Source organism: Cavia porcellus, unplaced genomic scaffold (genome assembly GCF_034190915.1).
Source record: "Cavia porcellus strain 051 isolate PalLab524CR breed Dunkin Hartley unplaced genomic scaffold, mCavPor4.1 scaffold_29, whole genome shotgun sequence".
Taxonomy (NCBI): Eukaryota; Metazoa; Chordata; class Mammalia; order Rodentia; family Caviidae; genus Cavia; species Cavia porcellus.
Window position 1 is genome coordinate 9,315,029 of NW_026947512.1, and position 27,884 is coordinate 9,342,912.

At 40.2% G+C, this 27,884-nt stretch overlaps 2 protein-coding genes across 3 annotated transcripts in view; one reads left to right on the plus strand and one right to left on the minus strand.

Moving 5' to 3' along the window:
- Nucleotides 1-7,086, plus strand: part of Astn1 (astrotactin 1) — a 289,853-nt gene extending 282,767 nt beyond the window's left edge. For both annotated transcript variants that reach the window (XM_063239802.1, XM_063239803.1), the window contains exon 23: nucleotides 3,725-7,086. In XM_063239802.1, the coding sequence (XP_063095872.1) occupies nucleotides 3,725-3,962 (238 nt within the window). In that variant the 3' untranslated portion in view covers nucleotides 3,963-7,086. The remainder of the gene's footprint in view (nucleotides 1-3,724) is intronic.
- Nucleotides 7,087-23,459: 16,373 nt separating this feature from the next.
- Nucleotides 23,460-27,884, minus strand: part of Pappa2 (pappalysin 2) — a 253,321-nt gene continuing 248,896 nt past the window's right edge. The window contains exon 23 of the mRNA XM_003474655.4: nucleotides 23,460-26,770. Within this exon, the coding sequence (XP_003474703.3) occupies nucleotides 26,696-26,770 (75 nt within the window). The 3' untranslated portion in view covers nucleotides 23,460-26,695. The remainder of the gene's footprint in view (nucleotides 26,771-27,884) is intronic.

Sequence of the window (27,884 nt, forward strand, 5' to 3'; positions counted from 1 at the left end):
GTTAATAAGATCCGAAAGTTATAATACATAGAGTAAAAGGTCAAGAAACTACTCAAGGGAAATTATATTGCTTATCAGTCTTGCATGCCTGTATCTGGTCACCTGAGCAACCATTTCGAACATAACTTATCTCTGCTTTTATTTTATTTAAAGAAAAAAAAACAGAAAAAAGGGCAAAAATAATACATAATTTTTAAAAAATAAACAGTAAGAAATCACTAGTTGATAATTACATAGTGTCTTCTTACAAATAGTTGTTCAAGTTACAAAAGTGAAGCATACAAAGTGGACATTCAAACAGTGAGACTGCAACAGTGCTGTTCAACGATCCAACAAAAACTTAGTAATATGGTTACTAGTAATATGCAGTTATATCCTTTAGAACACTTTCTTTTCCTCTCTTTTTTACAATAGCAATTACACATTTTGGGTTTTATTAGTCCTTCATTTCTCATTACTTTTTACACTAGAAACACAATTGATATTTATAAATATGATTCTTGTTTATTTCGCTAATGAGGATAATTGCAAGTTGTCTCCATTTACCAATGAAGGCCTCAAGATTATCCTTTTTATAGCTGAGTAATATTCTGTTGTATAAAAATACCACATCTTTTTCATCCACTCTGCTGTTGATTGACATCTTGGTTGTTTCCAAGATTTAGCTATTACAAATTGTGCTGCTATGAACATGAGTGCACATATATCACTGAGATATGATGTTTTCAGTTTTTCTGGGAAAATACACAGGAGGGAAATAGCTGGGTTGAATGGAACTTCCAATCCTAGTCTTCTGAGAATTCTCCATACTGATTTCCATAATGGTTGCACCAGTCTACACCCCCACCAACAGTGGAGCAGTGTTCCTTTTTCCCACAGCCTTGCCAGCATTTGTTATTGGTTGATTTCTTGATGGCAGCTATTCTTCCAAATGCTATTTTAATTTGTATTTCTCGAATGACCAGTGATGGTGAACGTTTCTTCATATATTTATTTGCCGTTTGTGTATCTTCATCTGAGAACTATGTGTTCATCTCAGATGCCCATTATCTGTGCTTTTGACATTATTGCTCATGCCCAATACTTTGTCCCTCTCCAACTCTCTTCTCCCTGGTCCCTTCTCTCTGATCCCTGTTCCCCCTTTTCCTCTTGTTTTCTCTTTTCATCTGACATTTATTGAGTGAGCATATACAGTTCTTTGTCATGCAGGATAAATGCCATAATTTGAATAGCACTAGCAGTGCATTTTCATCTTGATTCATAAGGGCATTTGGAGTCTTTTTAAAATTTCTCTTTTGTGACTCAAGACTTAGAAAGAAAATTGGTTAATGAAGAAAGTGAGCAGCAGGGGAAGAAATGTGAATCTCCCCAGAAAGTAAATTCTGTGCTGACTGAAGTCTCTCCTCCCAGGAGGCTTTTTCATGTGTCATACTGGCCTTTCACAGATATGTATTAGAAAACATTGTGCAGTTTCATTGGCCCTTAGAAAATAAAGTTTAGCCTTTTACTGCCTTGGATCTCAGGGAGAACCACAGAAGAAAGTCTCCTGCCTTTAGCTGTAACAACCCACTTTGAGGTTAGTTGCGGGAATGAATCAAAATGGGACTTTGTGTGTGCACACAAGCAGAATTGTTTCCTCCAGCTCCGGATACTTTGAGCACAGCATTGCTTGCGCTGTCACTAAGCAAGAAGGCTCTGAGCTGGTCAAGAACAGACTCAGACTAATTATGATTTTAAAAACAAAAAGTGAGCAATGAAAACAGCAACAGAGACTCCATGGGCAAATTAAATTCATTCTCTGGAGAGGGTGGCCAGGATGTGTGTCTTTATCCATTTATCCCAGATGCCGCCCTAACTTCTCCTTCACTCCCCATTTCTCCACCTCCTAAAAACTAACAATGAATGGCATACAGTAGGCTAGATTAAGAGGAAATGCCATCACAGTGATTGTGATTACTTTTGGAAAACCTGCTTGGCCAAACTTCAGACACTGATAGGGGAAGTACAAATCATCTGACTACAAAGATATTTAGTCGGCAGGCAGAGTGTTTGTTTGATTTCCTCTGACCCAACATTGATGTCAGAAGAAACATGACTTTCCTTTCAATGACTTCACACTGCTCTTAGCCTCTTGACTTTGCTGCTAAATAAAGCTCACCACCTTTCCTCCAACGTCATCTCTGAGCTCCTTTCAGCATGCCCTTCATGGAATGCAGTGAGGTCACTCTTTGGTGACATTTACTGCCAGGACCGAGAGAAAGAATAAAATGAATATAGTTGTTGTTCTTTGAAAGCTCATTCTAAATGGGGTGTAGAAAACTTCCACTTAGTTTCTGGAAGGGATTGTTTCTCAAACTAGAGGAGAGGTTGGGTGCAGTGGCGCATACTCCTGTGATCTGTTGCTTTGGAGAGTGAGGAGGGAAAATCACGAGGTTGAGGCCAGCCTGGGAAACTTAGTAAAACTCTATCTCAAAATTTAAAACACTTGTACAAGTGCTGGAAGGATGGCTCAGTGGTGGATAATTTTCCTAGCATGCACAAAGGTCTGAGTTTGATCTCTAGTACAGAAAAGAGAAGAAGGAAGGAAGGAAGGAAGGAAGGAAGGAAGGAAGGAAAGAAAGAAAGAAAGAAAGAAAGAAAGAAAGAAAGAAAGAAAGAAAGAAAGAGAAACAAGGAGGTTGAGTGGGAAAAAATTTTCAGCTTCCAGTTAGTTTATTCAAATAAGGAAACATTCCTTCATAAGTATCTGGTCACTTTGATCTTTGAAAAATATGGAAAAAACAACCGAATGAAGAACTCTCCTTCACTTATCCTAAATACTCAGAGTCAAAGCCAATGAGATCTGAAAACTAGATGTCAGGTAGCACTTGTGTCTGGTTCCACAGGCAGGTGCTAGGAAGAAGGTGTATCCAGACTTCATGCCAAAGTCCCAGGTTCTGATGCCTTAGCCCAGGAGAATCACTCCTTCCCACTATGTGTCAGCTTGGGACAACTTCCTCTCCGCTGGGACATGCAGTGGCTGAGGTGTGCTCTTGTCTGCTCATTTCCATCCGCTCTATTGACAAAGCCTCTTAACTTTCCCAGGAACATGAGGGGATGAAGCAGGAGCTCATCTGGAGGTTAATGAGGTGAAACGTGCAAGTGGGCATCTGCTCTACCCAGATTGTCCCTGAGTCCGTGTGAACTGAGGGCACGATTTTCCATGCCCTCATTATGGTATAATTACCTCAATGCAGGGCTAATTGGTCACATTTGATATCCTCTCCAGTGTAATGTACTGGATGTTTTAGCAACTCAGATGTAGCCTTGAAAGGGAAAGTATTCAGCCAAGCACCTTACCTGTCACCTAGTGACAAATTGCTTGATGCAGAAAAATGGAGTTAATTTGTCTTTCATGACTGTTGATTCTATGATTGCAAAAGGTATGCATTCCTGCTAAAATATTAGCTATGTATTTTTCATTTTTATTTTTCTGTACTGCATTTTATGTGTTTCTGGTCAGTGCCTGTCCCATTTTGCACACCATCCTACTCATTCATTCATCCATCCATTCATTTACAGACAGATATTTATGGAGCAAGAAAGTGTCAAAGTGTCAGAGATCAAACAGTCAGGCAAACATATGAGGTTCTTGAAATTTTAAGTGTCACCCTAATCATGGCTATTTGCACCTTCTGGCTTGCCCCTCCTTTCTAACGTAAGCATTCTTTATGTATGGTCTTAGGAAAGCCGGCCTCATCCTTTCCCAGCTTGGGGATCTCAGCAGTTGGTGCAATGGACTCCTCCAGGAACCCAAGATAAGTTTGCGACGCAGTGCCCTCAAATACCTGGGCTGCCGCTACAGTGAGATCAAGCCCTATGGGCTGGACTGGTCAGAGCTGAGCCGGGACCTCAGGAAGACATGTGAGGAGCAGACCCTGAGCATCCCCTACAACGACTATGGCGATAGCAAAGACATCTAGCACCATGAGGCCAAAAAGTGGCTGCCCCAATAAAGCAGGAGACAGAAGTTGGTTTGTTGATTTTTAACGTTTTTTAATGTAACATCAAAAGCTCACAGGCAACATCTAAATGAGGGAGCGTGATTCCTGCTCCCCGCAGAACTGCTTCAGTGTGACATTCTCCATCTGCATGATCAGTACACCTGCCAGTCAGCAGCTTCATGCAGTGCCATTTTTCCCTAGAGGATTACTTTGGAATTTGTTTTGGTGTTAATTTGTTTCATTCACTTTTTTCCCCAAGAGGGTCATAAAAATGCTCAAGAATCTGTTGTGCTTTCCATGAAGGGTTTACCAGGTTGAGGTACCTGTGCTCATTGAATTCCTGGGTCCTTTGCACCTGGGGACGTGTGAAGCCAGAAAGTTAGACCTTCCTCATGTCCCACCTTCAGGCATTCCTTAAGACACATCTCCCTCTAAGAGCCTAAGCCCTGCTCCAGGGAAAGACACTGAGAAAATTGGGGGGGAGGGAGCTCCTCATGGCTCTCTCCCAGGCCTTTCTCCTGCTATCTGCACACCTCAAAGGTGAACCTGGCTTCCGTTATAGGGCCAGTGGGCCTCTTGGCATTTTAGGTCCTCTCCCGTATTCAGGTAGAACTAAATCCCACTCCAGCAGATCTCTGCCCTCTCCTCTGACCAGCAAAATCTTTGAGAAGCAACAAGGTGCCACCTGTCAAGTCTACCTGCAGAGGAGCTTACTTGGGAAACTAGTTAGCAGCCCACATTCTCGGAAATAAGAGGAGTTTGTCATTTAAAAAAAAATATTGCCTCCTTTGGATGAACTTTTCCAGACCACCGATCTCCATCCAAGATCCTGAATTTTTTTATAGTCCCTGTGCCTTTTACCCTGCATAAATAAGGCTTGGCTTATGTTTGGTCTGGGCCAGAGGAATGCATACATCATGTCAGTGTTTCTGAGAACTAAAACTATCATCAGTCTCAAAACAAAACAAGAACAAAAACTTCTGTCCAGTTCACCACATGCTGAACTTGCTTATTATATCCCTATTTTTGTCAGTTCTTTCTTTAATGATCATCAGCAAGAGGAGTCTGTGGCTGTCACCCCTCTCTTGCCACCCATCTAATTGCTGAGAGTAGCAGGGCCTGTGGGAATCAAGCACTAACTGAAGTGAAGAGAAAGGTACCATTTTCACCCACTGCCCAGGCCTACTTATCAGGAAGTCCAAGCTTCCAGAGACAGCCACAGCCTTCCAGGGCCATGTCACCCAGTGATGGCCTTAGCTGTCTCCAACTTGCTATCAACCACCCTGGCTTTGACCGGGGCTCCTCTTGTGGAAACACATGACAAAGGTGAGGCAGGAAGTGCAGACCTATAATGCAGTCCCTGGGCCTTACTGATTCTTTCTGGGCAGAATAATGGCAGACAGTGTTTAGTGAGTGTTTTCTGCATGACAGGCCCTGCTGGAAGTACTTTAAACACAATATTACTGAATTCTTACAGCTCCCTGAGGAAGTGCTATGTTTGTTCACATTTCAGTCAGAAGGAAACGGGCAGAGAGGTTGCTCGACTTCCCCTAAATCCTTCATGTTCTGGCTCCTTGAGCCACAGGATGAGTTGGCCTGTTGGACCCCAAGGCCTAGGATTTCAGCCACCCTGTGATCCTCATGCTGTTCTCAGCATGGCCTGCTGTATGTGGCTGTCAGAACTCCTGGCTCCACAGAGGACCTGCCCAGACAGCTCCACTTTTCCCAATCACCCAAGCATAGATGCCCCCATCCCCTGGGTAGCGGAAAGGGGAGGATCCAAGATTCACCCTTAGACTTGGAACAAGGGCAACCTTAGTATCAGCGACTCTGAAGGACATGGCCTTTTCTGCTCCTGACTGAGAACGAAGCCTATGAAGTAGCTGAAAGCAAGGTTGGTCTTGCTGCCCTCTCGTCCTCTCTGTTTATTTCCAGAGAAAGATTGATCTTGTTCTTTCTAATCTACCTGCCCCAGAGATGCCCCTACCATCTGAGTGAAAGACAGCAACCCTCGGCTATCCTACTTGTGATTAATTCAGGGGTTGCAGCTGAAGTGACTCATAGGGCAAGTTTTTCACCGTTGCTGGAGAAGAGGATTGGGCAGGATCTGGAGCACCAACTTTTTGTTGCTATGGTTTTAGCAAAGTCCTTGCCGAAAATCATGCCTTGACTTTGAGCAGGCCGACGATGAGGCTATCACTGCCTTCTTGCCCCAGCAGTGGAGACCTAGGAGCTGACAGCCCAGAGAAGGAGGGCATGGAGGGCGATAAGGGTCATCCCTTTGCCACTTGAGTTTTGTTTCTTTAGCACACTATCATCCTCTCTCTCCCCTTTGAGCACTGCTCCAGACACTGCTGAGTCTTTCTGCCTCCTTTTATCCACTGTATTTTTGTGTTTTTCCTTTGCTTTTTGAGTGACCTCCTCTCCCCCCCCCTGGTTCTCCCAGTTTCCCTCCTTCCTCCTTTCACCTCTTTCCTTCTTCTGTGTCCTTTTGTGTTCTCCTTACTACCTGTGTGCATCTTACCACTGGGTCCAACCACTTTCAAGTTCTGAAGGCCAGCATGAGTGGGACGGGGTAGCCTAAGGATAGCTGCACAACTAACTGGAGGATTTCTTTCCCCACTGGAGGACACTTTCAATCACATCCTGCCAACGTTTCTCAGTGCTTGCCTGAGGAGGACATCCTGGTTAGAAGTAAGAGTGATGGTACCAAACCAGTATCAAACCTCAAGTTTTAAAGCTGCCAAACAGGTCTTAAGGGAATCACTTCCATTCACCAATACACCCTCAGTCCAGTGTCCCGTTGAGACCTCTGCTGTTTCCTCCTGAGTGTACCTGAACCACTGTAATGGCTGCAGACCCCTCACTGAGTGTGCAATTTTCCATGGAGTTTGATCTTTTCATTATTTTTAGTTAACTGAACTTCTTGATAGTCAAATGTTTTATTGCAAGACTAAGTGTGAACAAAACACTTTACTACTGTAGAAGGAGGGAAGAATATAATGTGACCATCTTCAACTATGACAGTGTTGTTTAAAAGAGAATTATTGTACGATTATAAAAATGAAATAATCAACTAAATAATAAACAAGCTGTTAGTAAATGTTGAGTGTGTTCATGTTATCTTATGTCTTCATAATCTAAGTGATCTGGCTGGACATGCTGGGAAATCGTGAAGGTTTTAAATGTTACGCTGCATATCCAAAATATATAGCTATAAAAATCATCATAGTTAGAAAAAAAGGCCAGAGTTTTCATAGCTGATTACAAACTTACTGTTATGAGTAGGCAGGTGTCATCTTTTCTTGACAGCCTTTTCCAATAAAATGGACTTATTATATATCTGCTGTATTGCAGACACCATGTATGATGTGGAGGATACAAGCGTATTTTTTTTTTTTTATCAGAGCACAGCATTTTATGGGGAAAGTTACACACTGAACCTATCATTCCAAGGGTAAGGATAGCAAAGACAAAGTCATACAGAATGCTATGGGAGTTGCTAGAATTTACACTCTGGATTTCTAAGATAAGTGCTGCACAAGACCTTCCTGGGTATATTCTTATCTAACATTCTGTTGAGTTATTGGAGATAGGCGGGGTATTGTTAAACACCCCAAGGGCAATAACATTCCAAATGCCAACCACCTTCCATCTCCTTCTTTCTCTGCAGAGTGTAACTTTAGACTAGACGTTATCTTTATTGCCCCCAAAACATGTAATTCCCTTTCAATTCTTTAGTAATCAAATGTTAAAACCCTGGACTTAATGTGTCCTTCTGAAAAGTGAAGATCAAAATCCTAGTCCCTGCCCAAGCAGGAATGATTAAAGAGAATGAATTCTGTGGCATGTTTAAGTCATGCCCATATGTTCTTCAAGATCTCTCCATCTAAAACTATATTCTACTGCCTTCCTCCTTTAATATGGACAGGTTCATGGATGTTTTGACCCTCAGATGATGATCAAAATGATATTATGTGACTTTTAACTCAGAGTCACAAAAATCTTTGAGGCTTCTGCTCTTGGAGCTCAGAACCATCACATAAGAATTTATATGGCCATAATGCTGGGCCCTCCATAACAGAGAGGTCACCTATAAATACTCAGGCCCAAGGTAGGACAACCCTGTAAAGGTATCAGAAATGCAAATGAAGCTACTTTGAGCCCTCAAGACTAATAATCACTCTGTTGCTCACAGCTGTGTTAGTTAGAAATATTATAGGCAGTCAAATAGGGCTAGGCTCTAAAAGGAGCCTCTACATAGGACCAGGTGTCTTGTGACAGATACCTCCTCACAACCACACCCTAAGTATAAACATCAGGAATTGATATTCTAAATAGGTATGGATCACCTTGATGAAGCCAGGAGCTACCTTCCAACTTCCTATAGAACAGTCACTGAACAATTAATCTTACTGGTGGACCATGGTTCTGTCTCACCTCATGCCTGTCTGCCTTATGTGTTCCAATTTTCCCAATCGTGGACCCGTCTCACCTCATGATTTTACTCTATAAAAGTCCCTAGAAAAGACAGAGCTTTTGGCAACCCACTCAGGACTCCTCTCTCTCTCACACACAAGCTTTCTTTCTCTTAATAAATACATTCAGCTCTTAACTTCTTCCTAAAATTCATTCTTCTATTTTAGAGAGCATGAACTCCTACTGGACATATAGCAGATTGGGAGTTTCATTCCCTTATATCACCTCTACTAATTGCATAACACCAAGTAGCCCCCATTATTGCCATAAGGAAAACAAGAATCACCTTAGTAAGCATGTCCTGGATTCTTGACCCCCCAAAATTATGCAACAAAATAAAATGATGATTTTAAAAGCAACAATGGAGTCTGCTAAGTAAAATGTGATTGGGACCAACAGTATCTATTGCATACAACCAGTGATAGAACATCTCTCTATACCCTGATCATGAATTCACTGTGACAAGAAGGGATAGATACAGAATGTCTCTGTCACTAATTTGGCAAGGTTTTGGTCCATCAGAGGACAGCAAAAAGAAAGAGTGGAATTCTGCATCTCAAGGCTTCTGAAACGGTAAATCTTAAAGTTTTGGAAACCATGGGAGAGGAGGAACATCATTCCAGAGTCAGGGAAAGAAAGAGATAGGAGAAGCAAATTTAGGGTAGTGAAGAAATATTAGAAAGAAGGGTTCATTCCAATTACTTTATTCTTCTGTCTTTTTGCATTCAGAACTTCATGGACACAATTGTACATATTCCTTGGGTAGTATGTGCCAAGGCATTTCACTGAGCACTTTAAATGTATAATATTCCTCAGTCTTTGAAATTCTGAAATAAATACTCTAAAGAGAGGGGAACCAGTTTTCACAGCCTTTATATTATGTGGCAGAGTTCACAGCTACTTGGAAGTGCAGGTATTTTGACCAAAGGCTTTTCTGACACCAATCTTTTTGTTTTGTTTTGTTTTTGTCTTTTTCCTTTTTATCGGTACCGGGGATTGAACTCATGATTGCCTGCTTACAAGGCAGGCGCTTATGCCACTGAGCTAAATCTCCAGCCCCCTCTGACACCAATCTTTGCACTATACTGTACTCTATCAGTAGCAAGTTCATTTTTCACTTAGTTGCTCAGAAAAGAATAGTCTTTCCACTGAGATTTTTGCAAAGCAATACTTACTCTTCAATAAACAAGAAAAGAGGGTACAGTTGGTCAGTGCAAATCCACCACTTTCATTAAGAAAAGATTTAAAGTACATGTTGTCATTGAAGTGACTGGATCATGTGGGCACTGTACTCATCAGTGAATTCACCCATTGATTAGTCCAGTAGCTGAATGTATTGTTAGTAGATGGGGCCTGGCTGGAGGCATGTCACCGAGAGCATGGGAGAATGTATTCTTATGCCTACTCTTCCCTCCTCTTTCCATCATGATGCTTATGTCTTGGAGCCAAGACCATGGACCATGTTTGGACCATGACTGAAGCAATGAGCCAAAATAAGCTTCTCCTCCTATAAGTCATGAGTTTTCAGTATTTTCTCCCAGTGATGAAAATGTGACTAATACACATGGCCTATTTTCACAGTCTGAGCTCAGAGCCACTTCTTGTACATTTGGGTTGGTTTGGGGTTGTATGATTTTGCCTATTACATGACAATAATGCATGTAATGTGAGTCCAGCTCTGTATGTTTGGATTTTACCTATATTGTGCCTTAATGGTTCTTATTAGCTTGTTCTGTTTTCTTTATGCATTCATGTCTCTAATACTTGAATAAAAATGTGGGCACGAAAGGCCTGTAGGAGAACATAGCTTGTTACATACAGCCCATCCTTGAATTTAGTAACCTCTTCTTTCCCAACCCTCTTTCCACCTTCTTCTCTTGTTGTATCCCATAATGAGTATTCAATAATGCTAACTTTCAAATGAAACCTAACCTAGAGAATGAGTTAATTTCTCTTGATACACATGAGAATCAAGGATTTCGTTCATGTTTATACTGGTCAAAGTGAAAAAAAAAAAAAAAACCCTCTTTGTTCCAAGATTTTGCAACGTATCCTGTAATTAGATTGATTTCCTTAGAGATGGACAGGTTTATTATGTTCCTTCACCAAAACTGCCTTTTGTTAGTCTGTGATACGCTTGCTCACATAGGGTACAAATTAGTGTAATTGAATCCTTACTACCTTTCCCAGCAGGAGAACCTCATATAAATTCTGTGCTTAATAAATAGGAGCAACTTCCTTTGTTCCCACTGGTCTAAATGTCAAGTGACCCTGAGGCTGCTATTGTCCAATGACTCAGAGTGTTCTCTAACCTATCCACTTAGAAAGAAAACTACCTCAAACCATATCCTGGTAGGATTCCTGAATTTAACTGCCTGCGGATGAAGGCAAGGTTAGGCATCCATACTTTGCACACCTATTGAGCAATGAATACAGGTGGTAATGCACGTGCTCTTGGCCACCAGATGGCTCATAGTTCTCAGACCCATCCTCTAGCAATCTAGATCCTTCTTTGTTCTGTTTGCACAACATAAAGCAGACTCTTATAAAGTTCGTCTTCCAGGTTCTCTTTTCAATAGGCTAGCTGGGCCATTTAAGAAACTCATGAAAGACTGTGTGACAAGGGGGAGAAGGATGGTGTTGCCAGCACCTCCTACCCGATTTCTGTCTCTTACATGTGTCCCCAGTCCCTCAAAGCACATACTGCTTCTGGATCTCTTTCACCTTTAGGTATATGCCTTTTTCACTATCAAAATTCTTTATAAATGGTGTCACAGCTTAAATTTCCTTTATTAAATTACCTTTAAAAAGTTGTCTTTTCTTGGCTAGGTCTTCAAGCAGAAATTATTATGCATTATCTGACACTAGAATGTTGTAACTCTTTAAAGTCTTAGCGACAATCTGGAAGATGAAATTTTGATGCCAAATATAAATGAATTTCCATGAACTGTAAGATTTCAGGAATACCAAATATGTTTCCATATGAGTGCTATCTTTGATCAAGTGATGGTAGCTGCCCACACAATGAACTTGAAAACAATTCTGACAATGGACCGGAACCTGGCTGGAGAGAAAGGCAAGAATTATAATCAGTGAATAGCAAGACTAGGGAAATGGTGACTAGCAGGATTCATGTCACACATTAAACTGCCCTGGTTTAAAGGAAGATAATAGGAATAGGACACTCAGAATCAAGAACAAGAAAAAAATCAACTGTAAGTATATCATGTATTATTTATGACATAACAATTATTATAAATTCACTGTGCACTGATAGTAATTACACCATCCATCAAAGAATATTTTTGACTCCCTCTTTGGCTTTGACTTTCCCTGGCCCCTTATAACTCCTTTTGCCAAGACTTTCCCCATAATTCTCTTGCTCGTGGGCCAGCGTTACTCTAACAAATCTTCTTCCCCTCCCACAAGGACCTGCTCTTTCTTAATACAGCCTCTTATTCAGTTAGGAAATACTACCCAAATCTTAGAGATGGGATGAACCCAACTACACCTGAGAATAATTCGTTCTCCCCAAGTCTTGCTATCTTCCAGCTTTAATAATGGAAGTAGAATGAGAATAAATAACTAATTTCTGAGGTCACCTGGCCCCATTATTACAAGACCAATTTCACAGCATGGCACTTAACTTTTCTGAACTGTCACTATTTTTATTTCTAAAACTAAATTATTAGCAGAGTCCTCACACTTTTATTTTACAATCTAAGGAAACATCATAAAAAATAATTTCAAAATAATAAAAATGATATTCATAATAAAAATGATATTCATCCATTTCTGCAGTGTATCAGTGAAGCTCTAGCCAAAATTTAAATAGAGAGCATTTAATATAGGAGTTTAGTTAATGGATATAACAGGATGAAAAAAGCAAAAGTATTTGAAACACAAATATCTCTGAGATATCACAGAGATTTTACCAATTACTGCAGCAAGTGGCACCACTGCTTAGACAGAATAAAGGGATAAAAGGAAGAAGTTGGTTTTCCAAGTATTAGATGCCTTTGAAAAAAAGAGGGCATTTGCCTGGTGCTGGCACTTGTTTGGTCTTCAGCTGAGGCTGGTGCTGCAAGTGCACAGATGATGGACCCTGGAGCATTTTTGCTGCTGCATGTTGAAGAGCCCGAGGCAGGATGATGCTGGAGAGTACAGAAAGCTAACAGGAAGGAACAAGTCTTGCCCCCTTCTCGTCAGTCCAGTGTCTCTCCTGTACCCCTTGTGGATAAAACAAGAGACTGTCTGATGGGAAATAAATCAACTTTTCTAATGCTTCAACCGCAGCATTACAGAGCAGAGTAGAGAGGATGCATTTGAGGAAAGACATGATAACTTGCTAACGGCAACATACAGCCTGAAGAATAAGTCAGACAATACTCAAAACAATGCCTGAAACGTGTCTAATAAGTTGTTGACAGTTTTGGTGCTCTTTGTCCCTCTTCAGTGTTCCTTAGAAACTAAAATGGAACTGTATGTTCCACAAATATTATTAATTTCCAGGTGCATTTCCCTACCAACATTGTTGAATAGCAAGAAAACATGGTCCAAGTTCACATATTATGTATCCTTTTGATTATATGCCAAAAATCCTGTTGAAACATTGACCTAGAACTTTCTCAAAGATGTTTTACTATTTTATATGAAATGTCTTCAGTTGCTGAAAATATTGCTATGCTTAAAAGCAGCTAATGTTTACTAATTGCTTATTATGTGCCAGGAACATTGTAAGTACTTTTACACGGCTTATTTTCTCTAATTCTACCAACAACACTAGAGATGGATAATTACCACTACATATAATTCATAGATGAGGAAACCAGACATTGTAAGCAACCTCTCCAAGGCTGTTTAGTATGATACTCCATGGTGTTGCCATGCAGCCCCCTCAAATAATTCCCCTTCTACAAAAGTTCAAGATGGTGAGAATAGGGGACTGGGGATTTAGCTCAACCTCATAAGCACCTGCCTTGCAAGCAGGCAGTTGTGAGTTCGATCCCCGGTAACGATTAAAAAAAAAAGATGGTGAGAATAACTAAACTAACATCAACAGCTGATTGGCTCTCTCTCTCTCTCTCTCTCTCTCTCTCTCTCTCTCTCTCTCTAGGGTTTGTTTGTCAGGAGAGGGATGCATTCAGTTCTTGCAAACAGCACAATGAGCAGTATTGTGGCTTCATTCAAGTTTTGATACAGTGTCAACCACTGCCAGGTAAAAGCATTGACTGAATGTATGCGTATGCACTGCCAAAGCTCCTGCAGATGAGCATCTCTGGGCACACACAGCAACAGAGCTCCAGATCCTCTCACCTCATATCTCATTGAATTTTTGTCTACACTGACATAAGAGTCAAATTATGCCCATTATTCCTACCTATCAGTGCAACTATTTTCTCAGACAGACCGTCCAACCTATTTGGATGCCTAGACGGTTAGGGAGTAGAAATGGTCTTACACATCTCTTTTGATCAGTCCTGTGTACACCATGTTAACTCCTGACTCGGAAGGTCATTTGCTGCACGCTGGACCTCCAACCTTCTAAACATTCCCATTCTTGGGTACCAGATGCTGAAGATGTTTCGGTCTTCTCCCTGGTGCTTCTGTGTCCTTTGGCAACTAGGAGAGGATTGGAGAAGGCCCACAATGGAGGTGTTGGTGATGGAGTTGACTGCAGTTAGGCAAGGAGGGGGAAACATAAAGAAAGGGTATTCGGTTGCCACAGCAAACCAGCAAACACTCAGAAAAGAGGGCGTGGTCCAGGACTTAATGAAGTGCCACTGGGTTTGAGCAGCAAGTGGAATGTCTGAGTGTAGCTGAGTTGCTTCCCACAGAGCCAGGGGCCAGGCCACTAGCGAGGACTGCCTGTACCTCTCAGGAATGCTCAGGATGAAGGCAGGAATGGAAAAGACCAGCAGACGTCCCAGGTGTAGGTTTTCCTGCCACCCACCGCAAATGGGGGCCACCAAGGAGAAATCTGGAAAACTCCTCCAAGAGCCAAAAAAGCCTTCATCTACAATTTATTTCTTTCCCCCCTGAAACTCCAGGACTGACACTTCTCAGGGGACTAGGAAATACTTAGAAAGTCTGTCTCTGCAGGGGTTCACGTCTCACATTTCTTCCCTCCCTGACCTTTTTGAGGTGGCATTGTCACTGTGGAGACATGGACCTGAGATCCAAGGCCCTCACAGTGTGATCAAAGAGAAGACACGTGTTAGCAGTAGGAATGTGGATGGCAGTGGATTGAAATGTGGAAACAGGCTGGAGCCAGGAAATCCAAGGCCACAAATACAGTAGAGGGCTGGATTTGGCAGAACACTGAGGGCTGGGATTAGAGAATACAAAGAAAGTTTGAGGTCAAAGCAGAATCATGTTGAAAGCTCAATACTTAGACAAAACATTCTTAGCCAGAAGATTCATAGAATACCTGATAAGAATGCACCAAGGAGGTTGCCTGCTGGCTGGGTTTCTTATAAGGCAGGAGGAGGTCTGGCATTCCTGGAATCTGAAAACAGACACTGCCAGATTCTGATCCACCTTCCCCCCCAAGAACTTGTACCTAATTTCCTTCCTCCAGACTCAACTGTTTGATCTCCTATTTCATCTTACTCAGAACTTTATTTTAGATGTGCATGAACTTTACCTTTCTAAGATGTGCATGAATAGAAACTGGAAATAAGAGATGAGACTTTGAAGGCATCTGAAATGCTAACAGGGTAATGAAGGTCATTGAAAAAGAAAGAAAGAAATTCAGTAATTGGTAAATAGTTACAGACAGATATTAAAACATGATGACTGAACCCAGTGATACCATGGGGAAGGGAGTCACAAGGAACACTTTATGTGCCAAGTGTTTTGAAGGGTTATTGTGGTAAGTGGTTAAATGTGCATTAGAACCTAAGAAGTTTAAACTTATCCCTCATTGTACATATGGACCCTAAAAGATGCATTCAATGCCCTCAAGGCTTCCATGAATAAAGATTCTGAACCAAGTCTTGATTTTGAAATCTGCACTTTTCAGTGAGCACCAGTAAAAAAAAAAAAAAAAAAAAAAAAAAAAGTGCCCAGGGAGCTGGGGGTTTAGCTCAGCGGCATAAGTGCCTGCCTTGCAAGCAGGCAGTCGTGAGTTCGATCCCTGGTACCAATAAAAAGGAAAAAAGACCAAAAAAAAAAAAAAAAAAAAAGTGCCCAGATTGTCTACAAAAGATCACTCTGAAAGAGTCAAAGCCTGAAATATATACAGATGCTTTGGTATTTGTGGGAACTTCATAGCTAGACGGAAACCTTTGCTACCCAGGCCCTCTTTACTGCATGAGTATAAACTATCCAACTCTGAAAATGCCATATTGAGCTAGGAGTTATTCATTAGTGTGCTGCTGAGGCAGAGCTTGGGAACATGTTTTGGCACTCAAATGTTTTTCTAAAATAGTGCTTAAATCACATTGTTTTGATGGCATAGTTTTTAATAAAAAATTTCCCTCCTTAAATGCAAATTAAAACAACACTGAGATTCCATCTCACCCCAGAAAGAATGATTAAGATCAAGAAATCAATCAATAACCAATGCTGGAGGGGCTATGGGGAAAAAGGAATCTTCACAAATTGTTGGTAAATTAGCTGGTATAACCACTGTGGAAATCAGTGTGGAGATTCCTAAAAAAACTAGTGTTAGAGATTCCATTTGACTCAGGTATCCTGCTTCTGGGCATTTTCCTGGAAGAACTGAAAATATCTTACCACGATAATATATATATACTCAAGTTTATAGCTACACAATCTGTAACAGCCAAATCTTGGAAACAACCCAACAATCAAGGAATGGGTAAAAAAGGTGTGGTATTCTTGTACAGAGTACTAGTCAGCTTTAAAGAAAGACTGTATCAAGGCTTCTATTGGTAAATGGACGTGACCTGAGACCATACTCAGAAGTGAAATAAATCAAGCTCAAATGTGTAAATACCATACTGTCTCCCTAGTGTAAGAGACTGAAAAGGTATATATGATCCAAAATCTACAATAAATACTGTGTAAGAATAAAAAACTGCTCAAAGTGGAAAATTAATTGGGATAAGGGAAAGAAGGAAGGGAGAAGGAAAAAGGCATAAATTTGTGTACATACATACATAAGATAGCTAAAATGATTATATTACTAATTGTATTCGTTATTGAAAAAGAACAGTTAATACTCATGATTAAATCAATTTTATATATCTATATCTGTTAATCTAAGCAACCCTTTTGAAAGTAACAATATGCAATATTGCAAACATTGTCAAATTCCTGTCAATTTGTTTTGTAAACCTATACTGTTATTATATTGGGTTTTTGTTGTTTGTTTCTTTTGCTTTTTGTTTTTCTTTTATGTGTCTTTTTTTCTCTTAAATAAATTTTTTTTCCTTTTTTAATATTTGGAATCAGGGTTTCATACTATTTTATCTGATGCCTCAACTTGGAACATATGTTTTTTTTTTTTTTGTTTTTTTTTGTTTTTGTTTTTGTTTTTTTTTTTTTGTCTTTTTCCTTTTTATAGGTACTGGAGGGAACATATGTTTTTAAATGCAATTATATTTAAAATTTAGACAAAAGTTCATGTAGGACTCAGGTGTGTGTGTGTATGTGTGTGTAGGTATTAGAGAGAGAGAGAGAGAGAGAGAGTAGCTATCCTATTAGAATAACTCATATGCTAGGCCAAAAAGTAGATACAACTTTAAAAGCCATCCAATCACCATACCTGCTACTCTGTTTTTTCTCGGTCTTTCCATACCATGGACATTCTTGTTTCCCTAGTTTCCTAATACTTATAACAACCAGTTGTCAGGTTCCAGTTCCCTGTAGGCACTTCAAATTTGCTTTAACAAATAATTTCTAAGTTGAGGATTAGCACTGGTCCATTTCATAGATGACAAACTTGAATTCAAGCCATTCCTTTCTTTGCTCGGAATCCCCCAATTTAATCTCAGGGCAGGTTGCTTTTGAGTCACTGTTGCTCTTGCCTGATTCACAGTTGTTATTACTTTTTCCCAACTTTTGTGGACTCCCAGTCAACACCTAAGATGTGCTTGCACATTTGTTATCCGGCATAGTGTGCCTTAATGTAAACTGCCTGAAAACGCCTGAGCTGAGAATGTCTCATTTGGTATCACCTGCTCAAAATTATAGTCTTCTGTATTGACCTGGTGTTCCCAGCTCCTCATTAACTGTTGTTAAAGAACAAGTCAGAGCATAGAGCTCACATGTTCACAGGACCACTTACTCCTACCCAAACACACAAAACATCTTATTTTTCAATTTTTATTTTATTGTGATATATTTGCAGTACATAACGATTGTGTTCTTTGTGGGGAGCTGCTGCATGTACATAACACACCTTAATTTTTATTTCACCTTTCCTCCTCCTTTCCATCTCTTGGTTCCTTTCCCAATTACAAAAGAATTATCTCACTGTTTCCTATTATTTATCTTTTATTTTGCTCTTTAATAATATTGTGGGTTTCTCAATATAGGAGATACCATGCAAATTTAAACTTGTTCTTCTGATTTATTTCTCTTGACCATATGAGCTTAAATTCCATCCTTTTTCCTGAAAACGACTCAAATCTATCCCTCATTATAGCACAGTACTTTGTGTATCAATACCATATTTCCTTTATCCATTCATCTGTTGATAGACATAGATTGCTTTCAGGAGTTAGCTATTCAAGAATTGTGCTACTGTAAACATTGGGCATGCATGTACCACTGTAGTATGATGTGTTTGGGGAAGACATTAGAAAGGGAATTCTTGGTTGAATGGAATTGCTATTCTTAGTTTTTGAGGAATTTTCACACTGATTTCCACAGTGATTTTACTAGTTTACATTCCTACCAACAATTTAGAAGGGCTTCTTTCTCTCCAAGACTCACAAGCGTCTTCTCTTTTGGCCCTTACATGCATAAAATCTTGTGGGCAATCAATTCAGCACCTTGCAATGTTTCATTATCACCATGTGAACTAATGCCAGAGATCCAAAACAAGTGAATAAGATGGCATCTCTAGGCCACCATGTAGAAATATGAGAAGTGTCTCACCCAAGGATACCTGTTCCAAAGAACAGATGTGTCAAGACATCCAACTTTAGCTGATGTGATCTTTAAGCCACTGTCTCTAAAATTGGTTTGGTTTACTATGATAAAAGGACATTTTGTTGTTTTTCTCTAATTCTTACAGAAGTCACCAGAAGACATAGGAAAACTCTAAGTTTCCTTTACAAAGTTAAGTTCTTAGTGAAGAAAAACAAAAATATTTAAATTTTTTTAAAAAGTCAAATATATTGATTATCTAAAGAGTGGGATGTAAAGAGCCATAGAAACAATGAACCTCATTGCAGGGATGATGAAAGCCCTCATGAAATGAGCATATGCATGTGAGGAGCAGTAGGGGACATGAGTGGGGTTTTAGGCACAAGATGACTAGGGAAGGCACCCAGCTCAGGAAATAGTGTGAGCACTGCAGTGGGGACTCTGGGAGCTGGGAGGCTTTCCCACCACAGAGTTATACACCTCAGTATAAAAGCGTGGCTGTGCTGAGTTTTGATGTTTAATGACAGGCAGAGATAGCAAACTCATTTCCCTGAGCAACTCCATGAGAGCTGCCCATTAGCGGGACATGATGCAGACTTAGTGTACAGGGGGAGTATCAGAAGAAGGAGCCTTATGGGCGATGTTACCATGGTATTTCCAGGAGGTGCCTCTTGACTGAATCAGGGGACAGTCAGGAAATTATGAAGGAGGGTAACAACTGTGAAATACTGGGAGGTGGTACCTGGCTTATACATGATCATTGAGAGCTCTCACTCCCTTCCTTTACTGACCGCCAAAGTAGTCACAGACCTTCCCTGTATAGTCTGGCACCCATTCCCAGTCCTAGGACCCTTCATCCCTGCCTTACCTTATTTTCTTCATAGCACTTTCCATCAGTGGACATATGTACTTATGTGCACACAGTTTGTCTCTTCCAACTTCTCTTCAAGCTGTTTGACGGCAGAGACTCGGTCTGATTTGGAATCTAGTACCTATTCAACATAGTTACTTAATGGAAATTTACTGAATGAAACCACAGTGTTACCAGCATGGAAGCATTTTTTGCCTCTCTAAGGTCAAAGAAGTCCAAATGTAAAATAGAAGACAGTGAGTTTCTGACTGCTAGATTGATGTATGATCAGGTGGGACATCTTGCTGAATGAAATGCTGTAGTGAATAACATGGTCTTTTGAGGATCTTTGCCAAATGTCAAAATCTACATGACTAATCACTGAGCCTTGGAAATGGAGTGTTCTAACATCACACAGTGGGTTGATGTGCATACTCTGGAGCTAGCTTGCAAATCCTGGCTTTGCCACTTCCTGTCTGTGTCATCTCAGGCTCCTTTGTATCTCTCATATTTCCCAGGTCTCAGTTACGTGAAGTGTTTTGTTGTTCTTCAGTCATTGTATGATATCACCAAACAGAATGATACACATGTAATATTCTAGAACTGTGCTGCCCAATATAGTGGCCACTAGTTACATGTGGCTATTTACATTTAAATTATTGCACTTAAGCAAAATTTGAAAGCAGTTCTTCTGTCTCATTAGTCACACTTCAAGAACTAGGTAACAACAGATGACTGGTGGCCACTGTATTGCATAATGCAGACATAGAACACTTACATTCTTGCAAAGATTTGCCCTGGACAGTGGTATTCTACAAACTGGAGAAATTCACTGATTCTACTGGCTTTTAAAGAAAATAACCAGCTTCTTACATAACTGACACAACTTTCCAGGTAGATGTCAACTGTGTTTACAAACATGCTTTCCAATTCTAAAATGTTTTCCTTAGTTTTGTGTTTTTCTTCATGCATAGCTTTACCACGATGATCTCACAAGTTCATTTTGCTTCTCTTTGAATCAGTGGGCTAGAACATCTGGCAACCAAAATACTCCAGAATCTCCATCTGTTCTAACCATCGTGAAGCAATAACTAGTGATGGTTAGAAACAAGCAATAACTAGTGAAGGTTCTCAGAAAACCTCTAAAGTTAGAGTAGCATGTTGCTTTTGAGAATGCCTTGAAAACTTGGGCTTTTCAACCTTGTAGCTCACTGTGTTGCTGCCTATTGTGTGCTGGCAGTCTGTCCTATATATTTAGATCCAGAGTGAGTTAGCATTGCCCCCAGCTTCAGGATGAAAAGTCATTTATCAAGGTAGAGAAAACATGAGCAGTGTTGAGTTAATAAGCAGTATTTTCTGACATAGAAACTATCTGAATATTTTAAACGCAGTATGAACTCTCTTACAGGTCATTTAAATGACTGTTGATTTATTCCCAGCAAAGTCATTACTTGGAAGGCATTTGTACCCTAACACAAGTTGGCTTTGTATTTAGAAAACACTTAGAGTTGCACATAAATTGCAGTATGGGGAAATTTTCTAACTTTAACAGCCTTTTGTAAGATTTAAATGTGATTTGTATGTTTATAAACATTTTTAAAAAGGCAGCTGCTTTCAGATAGCAGTTACCTAGGGAGAGAAAAGGCAAATTGATACAGTATGATTGGTAGTCATTAAAAAGTCAACACTCTCTCCTTATTTACGTTTTTGCATTAGAATAAGTGACTTTTATGTGGACAAACACAAAGAAAAGGAAGCTTGTCTATATTAAATTATGCTTAGAAGAAAATTTGATTTGAAGAACATTAGCAAATTGCAGTTACTCAGAACTATTGCTGTTACTATGAACTGTCTTTCAGAGCTTAGAAATGTTCTTATTATATTCATTTGAAATGTTAACCAGATTATATTGGTAGGTTTCTTCCAAGAATGTACCCTGCTATTGTCAAAGCACTTCTTACCCTTAGCAACATAACCTAAAGATCCAGGGGCAGGATCAGAAAAAATGATCATCAGCAAGAAGTTAAATGTAGCAAATCACACACACACATCAGGGTTGTAGCCACCACCCTAGATTCTTCCCAGAAATGCCCATTCAAGCCTAGATAGGTTCAGACTGTAGCAGCCTTGACAATAACCATCTATGTTGTAAACTTTTTTGCTTTTTCCAGGACAAATATCCAATGCACATGTGGAACTTTTATGGGCAAAGATGATCTCGAATCTACCATTGGGAAATGAAGTTATCAGGGGCCCAGAATCAGTAGTTGTGGGGTGACAAAAAAGAAATGATGCAAAACCATCTTTGGAGGTGCACTTCAGCTATTTCTAAGTGTAAACCCTATTTTCTGCCTTCACCCCTGGAGCTCCTCATCACCTGGAAGGCCTGAATCTAGAAGTAGCATGTTTTGTAGCTCATGCATGACTCACTGTGTCATTTAAGTTTGTCAGTCAATGGAAACCAGAAGTCCGGAGTCTCTGTCCAGGACACTCCCTGGGGAAGCTATTAAGAAGAGGACAGCCTTGCCAGATGTTTCTGTCCAGCTGTCCTAACTGGCATGTCCAAGGGCATCTGCTTATGCTCAGGGCCTGGCGTGAGGAGAGGGGCCTTAGAAGAGTGCTCAGAAGGTTTGCCTTAGTCTTCCCACAATTAGCCATGGACAACAAGCAGGAGAGAAAACAGACTCAGCTACTAAAAAAGCCACAAGGAAAGCAATAACTACCTTAAAACAAATAGGTAAAGAGATATTAAAGTTTCCCATTGCACCAAAGCCTGTGTTTACTATTGGCTTTAGTGGGATAAATATGGTTTAGTGGAAAATATATCACATTTGAGAGCAGAAATTTTGGATTTATTTTCCAACCTGTTCTTAGAATTAGGAACTTAAATTCTCCAATAATCTGTCTGAAATTCATTTCTTTACCTGTGACATGGAGAAAACAAAACTTGTCTTGCTCTAATGAGCCTTTGGTTAACCATAAAGCATCTGAAGGCACTTTATGACCATTACAGAAATGCCAGCTAATAATCTTTTTTTACTATAAAATGTGTATTTTTAAAAACCAGAAACCTCTTCCCAAGTTCCAAAGTTGTATTTCCACCTACCTTGCAAGACTTTCCAGATGGTAGGTGAGTTGAGATACCCACGCAACTCTTCAAGTAGACAGGTAGTGCCCGGCATTGGCATCACCTTGGCAAGATGATGCCAGTTGTAGAATCCTTCTTAGGGAGTTGAACACTGCTTTATCCAACATTTCCAATTAATTGCTGATCTGGTCCTCAAACCAAATTTATGGAAAAGGCAAATACACACTCTTCTAGTAAAAGCCTGGTTCTTCTGGCTCATTTTCTCTATCAGTGACAGTTATGGTTACAGGCTATAGAGGTTTCATATTAGATATTTCTTTCCCTTCTCCCCATCTTAATCACAATTTTTCTTTTCCTTCTTATACCCTAGTGTCTCATACACCAAACTTGAACCTAGTTTGGTTGTGCGACCTAGAACAATGTTCTTCCCTTGATTGGGGCTTGGCATTCTGCTCAGTGATGTGAGAACATACAACTTTCAGATCTGCTGTGAGAATTTAAGACTGTTTCCCAGATGCGAAGCACACATTAAGTTAGTTCTAGCTTCTAGCTTAGCTGAAGGACTCACTGATGTCCAATCATGTGCAGTCTTTCCCATTTTTACCTCCAATATCTTCAACTTTGTTCTTCATTTTTCCCTGCCCCCATTTCTGCCTAACAAGATGCATCCCTCACTGACCATCTTTCAAAGGAGAGATGCTTGTTTCTTCTGAACTACAGAATATTCTTGTGGATTTGTTTCACAACTCGTGAGGCAGTTGATATTACTACGGGACACCGGTATTTCATATATCAGCTCTTTCCATAAATTTTATTGTGAATCTTCTTTACGCATTTCATTTACTCAATAACTAGTTTTCTGATACTTGAAAGGAATGATCACTTAATCAGTTAACCAACAGCTAATATCTAGACCTGGCACAAACCATGGAGAGATTCAAATGTGATTTAATTAAGGAACCCCTTAAACACAAGATAAGACCAAAGACACTTCATATTTTGTGTGCAGATTTTTTTTTAATGAACATCTTATAATCTTACAAAATAACTGGCTGTAGCTGTTTTACATTACAATACAGTAGATCAGCTCCTTTCACTATATTTTTAATCAAACTATCCCCTTGGGTGCTAACTGACACACGTAATAGTGATCGCACAGAACAGAAGTACCAAGTCCAGTGTAATGGAGGAAAGGGAAGGAGAGACCCAAAAGTAACTTTCTGCTTCTTTTTTTAATTGACCAGAATCCATCTGTTCTTCTCACTGAGCCCTCCCTTCTTGTGTCTCTTTGATTGGTGGCCATAATGTCAGTCAGTAAGAGTCAGCCACCCCCAGGCTCCTCTCTTTACTTACTAGATAAAAGAGACTGAAGAGATCAGGAACAAAGAGACAGAGGAGCCTCTGGGAAAGGCTCTCAGTGTCTCCATGAGTGGGTAAGAGCAGAAGAATGCAGGTCACCACATGGAACAAGTGTGAGCTGCTGCTGTTGGAATCTGTGATTGTGGTGTCTTAATCCTTTGACTTTGTGAGTGACTTGAGTTCCTAGAAACACTAGGATTTGGGGACAAGGACTGGAAAAACATGCCTCCTATGAATGTCCATAGCTAACTACAGCTGGGTGGCTCTCAGCCTGATGGGCTTTCCCACACAACAAAAACTGCCTTCTCTCTTTTTCCGGAGCAGTTGTGGACTACACATGCTGTCAGCAGGGTGCAAAATATTTTAAAATGAAGTACAACACAGGCATGTGCTCGTTATTACTCTGATGAAGAGACTGAAGAGAGATACACACGGGCACTAACCACAGATTTCATGTTCTTCTGGAGACTGCAGCCTCCCTGAGCTGGGCATTGCCTAGAGTAGCTCTTCTCCCTCAGTTGGAGGCAGGATTGCCCAAGGCAGAACTTGACACATGCCCAGGCATTTGGATTTGTTCCCCGAGAAAACAATTTTACAATGTGTTTTTTTTTTTTTTCATTTTTTTTTTAAATCGAGAATCTAAACTTTTCCACTGTTCTTTCCATTTTATATCCTATTAGGATCCCAGAAAAACATTTTTTTTTATTTTGTTTTGTTTTTTGTCTGCCCAGGGCCACTAAATGTGACCCAGACAGTGAGTGTTAATAAGCATATAGTTTCCCCTATGGCCAGATACAGGGGCAAGAGATTATCAGTTGGGCAAACTCTGCTCTACCTTTTCTCCATTCCAAGTACGGCTAAAAAGGTGTAAAAACCATGTTTGTGATTGAATTCTAAAATAACATTCTTTCCTACATCATAGTGTGGGTATTATTTTGTTGGAAACGAATAACATTTTATTTTCCTTTTTGCAAATCCATTGCTTGCATGTTGAAGAGAAGAGTAGAAAAACTCTTCAGAGCAAAAAGCAGATGACAAGGGAGACCAAGGTTGAACTCTTAAGTTTTACTTGCCCTTGTTTTCTATTGGAGAGTTAACTTTGAAGGAAATTAGGTTGTTGGCCTTTCTTAAAATGGTAAGACAGGATGTATCCCCTCAAAAAGTTGGATCCTTCCTTTTTTCCCCTAAGGCCTAATCCAGAAGCTTACAAGAAAACTACAATAAGACCACATGCAAAAACTAAAAATGAGCTGGGATGTAAAGAGAGGCAGGATTAATCTGATCACTTCCTGTGCAGTCTACCTGCTGAACAAGTAAGGGTAAGGATAACAAAATGGATCCTAAGAGTTGAAATTCTTCTTTCTTCCCACAGAGTGTCACCCTTGCTCCATGTTTATATCGCTTGCCCAGACAAATCTCTCATTACAGACTGCATGCATTCCTCTTGCATAGAATTCGTCAGACTGCATTGCTCACGGGGATACTCTTTGGTGGTCTTTGGAGACTTGGATTTGAATCACCTGGACTCACGTTATTCTCTTTCTCAGCACTGATTTACCCCTCATCTCCTACCTCTCTGTGACCTCCTTTGGCTCCTCCATTCTGCTAGGTTTTTCATTTCTTTCCTACCTTTCTCCTGTGTCATTTCCAAACCATTATTCCCCAGGAAGTAAACAACTAGAAATGTGGCTGTGATTGATGGGCAGACACTGGAACTTCTGAAAAAGAGAGTGACCACAGGCCAAGTGTGAAGAATGGGTGAGATCCTGTGATCCATGTACTCAGGGAATGAACCCTTGTGCAAACTTGTTGACTGTGTGTGTGGGGGGGGGGGGGTCTAACAGCCATGCTTGGAATAGTCACTTACTGAAGTGGAGAAAATCCTGGGTCTCATCAATGCTAATTGAGAGTTCTAAGAAGTAGGGAGAAGTTAATAAATTCTTTTTAGATAGATAGATATTAAAAGATCATTTTTTTCCCCACTTTTCTGGACCTATCAGCCATGGGCACTAACACCTAATTTTTTGTGTTTCTCGGTATAATCATTTCAACTGCTATGTCCCTCAAGTGATCCTGGTCCCCAAGTCATAAAGATAACTGGCTGACACATTAGCATCCAAAATTCTACCTCGTCTCTTCTTGGCTCTTTCTCCATTTCCCGTTCAGTTTTCCAATCCCTACTCATAAAAAGATGGCAGAAGAACTCAGCTTTCTGTTCTCAAAGCCTTAGCATCCATTTTGGACATGAACTTCACAGCAGCATGTGTGGAACAATGAATAATCTTTAGCTTAGTAAACAGCAAAAAATATAATATATAATATATTTATATAATTATGTTTAAATACTTATAAAGAATTAATAACTAACCTCATCATTTTAGAGAGACTACATAAAAGACAGGGGAAGGGCTGGATTAGAGTAGACAAGCCCTGAAAGATGACAATCCATTTGAAATGGTTACTAACAGAGTGTCTCTGGCAACTTCTCTTCTAGTATTTTGATAATATTTTACACACTGGGTGAGGCTGAGCAGTTGACAAGTACAGAGTGGGGAGTTGAGGATGGGTTTGGGTAGAATATAGATAGGGGAGGAGGGTTTTTGTTTATCTATCATATCTCTCCTTCCTCTGTTAATCAATTGCCACATTAAAGAAACTTTTGCCTATTATTCTTCCCTGTTGGAGCTAATGTTTGAGCTACCTACATTTGTTGGCACCTATAAATGTACTCTTGCATTTCTGAAAAGATCCTTTACACTCTCTATTTCCTGCATTTCATGACCTTCCTTCCTCCTTCACCCTTTGTCTCCATCCACGGCAGCTTCTCTCTCTGACTGCCTCCAGGGCAGGTGAGGGAGGAGCTCAGTCCCACAGTTACTGATTTTCTTCTGCCTTGGGGTCTCGGCAGGTACACTCATCCTGGTCACAGTCAGCAACAAATGGAGTCACCTAGGGAAATGGAAGAGTAGTTCAAATAACCCATTTTTAGTGACAAACTTTCAACCAGCTTTCACTTTCTTACTTGGCCCAAAGGAAGTGTGGGGTTATTTTAGATTTGAAGCTAACATGGGGCACTCTTACTTATACATCTTATTGTTTGGGGAAAAGGAATCTTCCCTAGCTTCACTTTTGTTGTAAACAGAGTGAGAAGGACAACAGTGACTACCCCCAGAGAGTGTTTGTGTGGTTTAAATAAACTGATGAATGTAAGATATTTATGTATTGTCAGACACCCATAACTAATGTTAGGAATACTTTGACTGTCATTGCTTCTGTTGTTATTGTCGTCATCTTTATGAAATTCCTGCCCTAAAATGTTTCCTTATATAGAGAAGGCCAAAGATTGAGTAATTTAACCCAGGCTACTGACAGTACTATGTAAAAAGCCAAGGCACTATAGTGTCACAGGTTTCTGACTCCTCCTGCCACTATTCTTGGGATAGTGGGGTCATTGCTGGTATCTTCAAAAGCATGAGGTTGCCAGCTTGGTAAGATAATGCTGCTCTCATCTACGTTTGTAGCTGTCTCTTCTGTGTAATTATCCCTTTTCCATGACAGAGATGGTCTAGCAAAAGTTTCTATCTTCTCACTTATGTTTCTCCTAAAATAAGCACTATTTTTTATGTGTTCATAACTAACATCAAGGAGAATTTGACATTTTGGAAAATGATATGAAAATGACAAAGATTCTGCCTTTTGGGCAGTGACAACCCAAAGAGCTAAAAATAAACAGGCATATCCCATACAGTACTGCTCCAAGGATGATGAAGAGATCGACTTGGTGATTGGGCAAGTGGGTTGGAGACTGGGTGGGGTTGTTTGGGAAAATTTCCCAGCATATTTTTACATATGAAGTAAAATGTGATTTAGTCATCAACAGAGTGGTGATGTCCCTTTACAATCTTGATTCTTGTGTATGCTGGGCACAGGCACTAAAATTCACAAGATAAATCCTGGGTTTGCAGTGTACGGTGAGGAGACAGTTCCTTGCTTTCTTGCTAAGTAATGGTGTCTCCTTTTGTAGAGATGGGTTTCTTGACTAGTTGGTTTCACAGGCAAGATT